Raw genomic sequence first — 7,500 nt, 5'->3', positions numbered from 1 at the left:
TTGGGGTCGATACATTTGACTATAAATGCATACTACATTTTGTACAGCGGATGATGTTCGCAGATCTCCACCAAATATTCAACTATTCAAGAAACAGCTGTAAAGCACTACCTACACACTTCATTTCCATCGGTTGCAAGTTCGTTTGTTTTTTTTTACCAGTAACACCAAGGACTGTATTTACCTGTCTAAATCAATTCATCACTAAAGGCATCTTTTCTATCTCATCGTAGCGTGTACCTGTCTACACCTGAATTTTTATAAACATTCACTTTCTGGGTCTTTCCTGGTTCCAATTACATTTTGTGTTACATATTTATATAGTTGTCATCGATATGTTACATAAATACAAAGCGACGGAGAGGCAGAATCATTAGCACGCCGGGCATGATGCTCGGCGACATTTCGTCGGTCTTTACATTCTGTGTTCAAATTCCTCCGAGGTTTGACTTTATCTTTCATTGTTTTTTTTTATGGTGGCTGGGGGGGGGGGGTCGTTGAAATCAGTACCAGTGAAACACTGGAGTCGATTTAATCGACTTCGCACCCTCCTCCAAAACTGCTGACTTTGTGCCAGCAGTTTTGAAACCAATATGTTGTTTGTATTTTTACTTGTTTCACTTATTAGATTGTGGTCATGCTGGAGCACCGCCTTGAAGAATTTTTAAATCGAACGAACTTACGTTTTTTAGTACTTACTTTTTTAAGGCAGATACTTATTCTATCAGTCACTTTTGCCGAAGCGCTAAGTGATGGGGACGTAAACACACCAAAATCGGCTGTCAAGTGGTGGTGGTGGTGGTGGTGATGGTGAGACAAACAGAAACACAAAATACACGCACGCACGCGCACACACACACACACACACACACACACACACGCACCTCGGCGGAATTTGAACTCAGAGCTTAAAGACGAACGAAGCATTTTATCCGACGTGCTAACGATTCCGCTGTCCCTAAATTATGAGAAACGATTTGATAACTGGAAAGGATGTTGGAATTTCTTTTTTTTTTTTTTTTTGTTATTGCTATTGATATCGTTGTTGTCGGTGTTGTTGATGTTATTGTCGGTGTTCTTGTTGGGTAAGTGGTTAAGAAGTTCATTTCACAATGACGCAGTCCCGTGTTCGAAATTGTTGCGCGGTTTCATGAGCAAGTTTCTTTTGCTGTAACTTCGAGTAGATCTAAGCTTTGAGTCGATGGCAGTTATGTGGAAGCCCCAAAGAATGAATTGGAATAACGATTCAAAGAGACCAGCATTATCATAAATTGTGTCACGTTGGTTCGACCTGTAACTTACGTTAAGAATACATGCGTCTGTGGAATTGTCAGCCAATTACATCTAAATCAATGAGTAGGGAGTTCAGTCGCGATTGATCAACTGAAATACTTATCGTCGAAACTAACAGGAGAACACATTTACTCTTGTTCTTTTTCTTGTCTTTGTTTAACCCTTGATCAAGTTTAACTCAGAAAGGATAAAATTGAAGACACTCAAACCATGAACAGCATTCGCCTTGGATTATATATCTGACGAATATTTTCTGAGAAAGTGGTACTCATTGGTGGTGGTGGTGGTGGTAGTAGTAGTAGTAGCAGTAGCAGCAGTAGCAGTAGCAGCAGCAGCAGCAGCAGCAGTAGTAGTAGTAGTAGTAGTAGTAGTAGTAGTAGTAGTAGTAGCGATCGTGGGCCAACAGGAATGAGGAGGAGGGCAGAGACCATGTAGCTGACGCAGAGTAATATGGGGGAAGGAGGGAGGGAGGGAAGGAGGGAGGGTGGGAGTTGGAGGAAGAAAACGACGAAGAAGAAAACAAAGAGAAAGAAGGTTTTAATGTAAAAGAGAGTGACACTATAACATTGCGATGACAACTGACAATAAACATTTGTTTTGGTATATTTTACAGAGTCAATCGGAGCCGAAAGTGACTCTACTTTTACAGAGGGACAAAGGGGCTCTCGGATTTAACATAATGGGCGGCTCTAACGTAAGTAAAATCATTCATTATCATTATTATTGTAGTTGTTGTCGTCGTCACTGTCATCGTTTTCGTCATCGTCAATGGCGTATTCGGATTGTTTTGACTATTTTTTTTTTTTTGGTCATCATGGATAATAATCATTGATATCTTTATTAATATCATTTTTGTCATCGTTTTGTCATGGCTAACTTCAATGTATTTTTCGACCTTAATATTCATCGTTAAAAAAAAACAAAAAAAAACGTCATTTTTGCTATCGATAATCTCGTTGTTTTGTTTCTTTCTTTTTTTTTCGTTAATATAACCGTTTTTTGTCATCATCAGCAAATTGTTTTTGTGTCATCGTTAATTTAATATAGTACTTTTGTCATGGTTGACAGCATCACTTTTCCTTTGTTTATTTTTATTTTTTGTCATCACTAACATCGTTCTCATTTTTTTTTCATCATTATGTACAATTGTTTTTGTCATTGCTGTTGTCTTCATTGTCGTTGTCATCGTTTTTATTCTTACTCTTATCCTCCTCCTCTTCCTCATCATCATCATCATCATCATCATCATCATCATCATCATCGTCGTCGTCATTGACTAAGTGATGTTACAGACGGCTTCAAAGTAAGCCAGCATTGTTTCTATTGTTATCATTACCTTTACCATTGTCATCATCATCATCATCTTCATCGTTGTTTGTCGCCGATGTTGTTATCGATATCGTCGTCGTCATTTTCATTGATATTATCATTGTTACTGTCATCAATGTTCTAGATGGCTTAAACCTAAGTTCACCTTTACAGTAAGACTCACAATTTGATCCTTGGGTTATTCATTTCTCGTCGCAAGCACCGAACCAAGATAAAACAGCTTGCTATATTGGATATCTGTACAGTAACCTATCCTGCTAGTACTAAGTGACTGGAGAGATTAGCCAGAAAAGTCACATTAGCAGAAACATATCTAAATTAAGACGATAGAAAGACAGAAGCTTTGTGATATAGTCAGAAAAACATTCGCGCAGCAATAAACAGATTCGTTGGTTCCCGTCAGCGAGGCTGTTTCTCTTGTCTGTCTTCAAATATGTGCTCATAATATGCAATAGCATGTAACCGCGCAGTCAGTTTCATAACCAGATCAGTTAAACTGATGAGTTCGCTTCTTGTGTGGTTAGGGAAAAGCCCAACAGCTGTCTAAGCAGTGGCACACTCTGTCAGTATCCTGCATGCGCTGAGAGAATGTACCAAGGCGAACCAAGACAGGCTGCAGCCCTGGCATCTCTCTTCAGCCGGACAGTCCTCTCATCGTCTCAACACAGTATTGCCATGGATATAAGAGCTTTGAAGATTAAGCACTGTAGAGATCGAATTTGTGACTCTGGTGTGTCAGAAATCATGAAAGCTTCTTTGGCAGCCAAGGGAAAATCGACTAAAAAATATCACCTATCATTTAGATTTAAACCTAAACATTTAACTTATAATAAGATCCATGAGTTATTTCCTGTTACAAACGTCGATCCAAGGTGGGATACTTCATTATGTTTGGCTTAACTTGGAATAGCTAATTTGCACATTATTTCGGTATCCGGAAAACTCATCGCTGTAAATTCAGTGCAAGTAATTATATCGAGGTAAATACATGACTATAACTTCATCGCTGGATAATTTAATTTCATCGCAAGCCAATACATCTTCGATAAATTCATTGTCATCCTTTTTAACTGTGGAGAAAATGCATCGCTAAACTTTAAAGTACTTCTTTTATTCTCAGAGTACATATATTGCTTTTCGTTAATAATGAAAATATAATTTTTTTCGTACTTCGTTCACTAATAACAGACTAGCAGACATGATTTTCTGCTTTGGTTTTTGTTTTTGCCTTGTTTTTTTTTTTTTGTTTTTGCCTTTTTTTTTTGTTGTTGTTCTTTTCATGGTGTTATAATTTTTAAACTGCTAAATAAAATGTGCAGATTGACTTTTCAACTGAAACACCAAGGAAAGTGTACATAATTATTTTCAAAACAGTATTGAATGATAAAATACTGCGAGTCTTTCTTTATTCCCAAATGATCGTAAAATGCTATTTTAGTTTTTATGCGCTTGACGATAAACTAAGTAAATTATGTTATTAATACTGGCAACTTTTTTAAAAAATATAACAATAGAGTCTTAATTCATTATATTTTAATTCGCCCTAATGAGGAAATAATGACAATAAGTCTCAGAGTAAATAACTATAGCGTTTCATTAACAATGTAAAAAGGAATTTAAAGACAAAAACGAGTTATTGGGAAATTTACTCAATATATACATAAATATATACATGAAATAAAATCCCAAAAAGATAATGCAGTTAAAAGAAAGATAACACTATTTTAAAATTGGAGGAAGGAAGGAAGAAACATTAAAAAAGATAAATTGTGAGTAATGCCGCTTAAATAATACATTATTTTGCCATATTGATAATCATTGATGTTGTCTGAAACTCTTACAGCGTAATTTTTTATCTTTCGTTTTGTGATATGGAATATAAACACTAGCGATATGATGTTTAATTCTTATTTGGTATCTTTATTCTTTTCTGTTTATCCAAATTTCTAAAAGTTTCTAGATAATAGGATGCAAAATTTGGGCCGTTAAATTTCTTTTTCATTGCGAATGAAATACGCCGAATTAATTCTGTGAATAAAAGACATTAAATAATATTCAGCGATGTATTTATTCAGCGGATCAAAAAGGTGGTTCGATGAATTTACCGAAGATGTATTTGGATTACGAAGCAATTACAAAGAAATAAAAATTTGCTGTGAATGTGTACTAATGTGTACACACACATACACACATGTGTGTATATTTGCTTATATATGTGTATATGTCTGTGTATGCGTCTAAGGTTGTGTGTGCGCGGGCGTGCGTGTGTGTTTCTATTGTTCCTCTTTATTTTTCGATCTTTCCTCTCGATGTATTTAAACTAGTAACGGTTTTCTGATTAACATAGCGGATCAGGATTTGGGCAAACACAGTTATAAAATTAATTTTACCTTAAATTTATTTAATTTGATTTAAACTATGTATCACGATTATGTAATTATATATTTAATGCTGTCTATCTTAATGAAACAACTGTTGAGCAGAATTGATGCATGAACTATACGTTTAATTTATACTTTTCTACTTTTATGTTAAATATGCTATTCTTAAAAGTTGTTTTAACCAATTATGTATACACATGCAAGTTGGTTCCACTTGGATTTACTTTAGTGAAATAACATGCTGGAGTTTAATGACCTGTTATCAATTAAGCTCTTAATTACTGTGGATTTTTCTTTGGTGCTTATACATCAATTCTGTCAACGGGATTGCAGTCCACACAGTATCATGGTACAGTATAATTTGTTGCTGGCACTCCGTCGCTTACGACGTCGTGGGTTCCAGTTGATCTGATCAACGGAACAGCCTGCTCGTGAAATTAACGTGCAAGTGGCTGAGCACTCCACAGACACGTATACCCTTAACGTAGTTCTCGGAGATATTCAGTGTGACACAGTGTGACAAGGCTGACTCTTTGAATTACAGGCACAACAGAAACAGGAAGTAAGAGTGAGAGAAAGTTGTGGTGAAAGAGTACAGCAGGGTTCGCCACCATCCCTTGCCAGAGCCTCGCGGAGCTTTAGGTGCTTTCGCTCAATAAACACTCACAACGCCCGGTCTGGGAATCGAAACCGCGATCCTACGGCCGCGAGTCCGCTGCCCCAACCACTGGGCCATTGCGCCACCACACAGTATAATATACGTAGTTGATCTATGCAGTAGATATATATCTAAAAGGGAAAATTTAACTAGTTTTCCGAAGATTGAAAAGATGATGAAAGTTGAGGGTGGTAGTAGTAGTAGTAGTAGTAGTAGTAGTAGTAGTAGTAGTAGTAGTAGTAGTAGTAGTAGTAGTAGCAGTAGTAGTAGTAGTAGTAGCAGTAGTAGTAGTAGTAGTAGTAGCAGCAGCAGCAGCAGCAGTAGTAGTAGTAGTAGTAGTAGTAGTAGTAGTAGTAGTGGCAGCAGCAGCAGCAGCAGTAGTAGTAGTAGTAGTAGTAGTAGTAGTAGTAGTAGTAGTAGTAGTAGTATGGGTTGTGGTGGCGGTAGTTGTTTTGGTGGTGGAGAAGGAGGATCTCCGCCATTCAACAGTGATGGTTCAGGTGTTCTACCAACTGAATTATCCACGCCTGAGTTAACACATTTAATCAATATGACAAAGTGTTTGTGACAAAGCTGTACACTTCGAATTAGGGGTACAATCCACTCGATGGACTTCAACACACTTCCCACCTGTTCAGCATGGTTTCCTGGTCCCTTGTTCTGAAGGTTCTCAGAATTCATCCAGCCATTCACCTGCACTCTGCCACCATCTTGGTGACATGCATGTGAAACAAGGCATCGTTGCTCATATCAATCCGAAAATCGCGCACCGTATGTGATTCTAGGATTTCCTCTCCTTTTGGTCCAAAGTATCGTTGTTGTGACTTCTGAGCACCTATTAGCTGGTAGCGGAGGGCTTGGAATTTACATTAAATTGCATGTTGTTGTCCTCAGCCCACATATATATAGTAATGTAGGTGCTATCCTGCACTCAGAGTCACCGTTAGAGACAATTGCATTCTTCCTTTTTGGTTTCATATCGCTTATAGCCACCTTCGTTATTCTATAATTCTCACATTAGCATTTTGCTGATTCATCCACTGATTCATATGGTAAATACTTTATACTGACAGTCGGGATTTGACCGAACCGTTCAGCGATGGAGTAGTCATCACTGAAGGGCTTTACTTTCAAACGAAACTACAATTCTATTAGGTTGTCAAGAAAGTTCTTGCGGTTTTTAACTTTTAAATTCAGATGCACATATCTCAACTCAGACAAAACTTTATTAATCGAAATAAACACCATCGGAATCGACACACATTTGCCAACGCGAAACAAGTTTATTTATGCCAGTAGCGTAAAAATCCTGCGTTCTGGTGGCGATGAAGTCGTTGAAGGCGTGTTTGGCATCGTCTTGGCTTTTGAAGCATTCTCACGCTGAAAGTTGTCGAGTGGCTTGAAAAAGAGATTGTCGGTAGGCGAGAGGTCTGGAGAGTATGGCGGATGAGGCAGAGCTTCGTAGCCCAATTCGTTCAAATTCTGCGGCCGAGCATTGTCGTGGAGAAGAATTGGTCCTTTTCTATTGACCAATGCTGGCTGTTGTTGTCGGAGTTTCTTATGCATTTCATCCATTTGCTGACAGTACTTCTCCGCCATAATGGTTTCGCCTGGTTCCAAAAAGCTGCGATGAATGAGACCGGTCGCAGACCACCAAACAGTCACCATGATCTTTTGGTACAACTTTGGCTTCGGGAAGTGCCGTGGAGCTTCGTCGGCGTCCAACCACTGAGCTGAGCGTTGGCGGTTATCGTAAAGAATCCACTTTTCATCGCAAGTCACAATCCGGTCGAGAAACGGGTCGTTCTTGTTGCGTAAATGAAGGAAAGACGACACTTC

The 7,500-nt window shown here is 38.2% G+C and overlaps 1 protein-coding gene across 3 annotated transcripts in view; it reads left to right on the top strand.

The window, feature by feature from the left end:
- LOC106879078 (E3 ubiquitin-protein ligase PDZRN3) overlaps positions 1-7,500 on the top strand; it is a 775,585-nt gene that overhangs the window by 150,432 nt on the left and 617,653 nt on the right. For 2 of the 3 annotated variants that reach the window (XM_052968370.2, XM_052968369.2), the window contains exon 3: positions 1,907-1,987. The exons of the other annotated variant lie outside the window; for it this stretch is intronic. In XM_052968370.2, coding sequence (XP_052824330.2) covers positions 1,907-1,987 — 81 coding nt within the window. The remainder of the gene's footprint in view (positions 1-1,906; positions 1,988-7,500) is intronic. 3 annotated transcript variants of the gene reach the window in all.

The sequence above is a fragment of the Octopus bimaculoides genome, chromosome 5 (assembly GCF_046866305.1).
Source record: "Octopus bimaculoides isolate indiv1 chromosome 5, ASM4686630v1, whole genome shotgun sequence".
Classification (NCBI taxonomy): Eukaryota; Metazoa; Mollusca; class Cephalopoda; order Octopoda; family Octopodidae; genus Octopus; species Octopus bimaculoides.
This window is presented reverse-complemented; position numbering and strand designations above follow the sequence as displayed.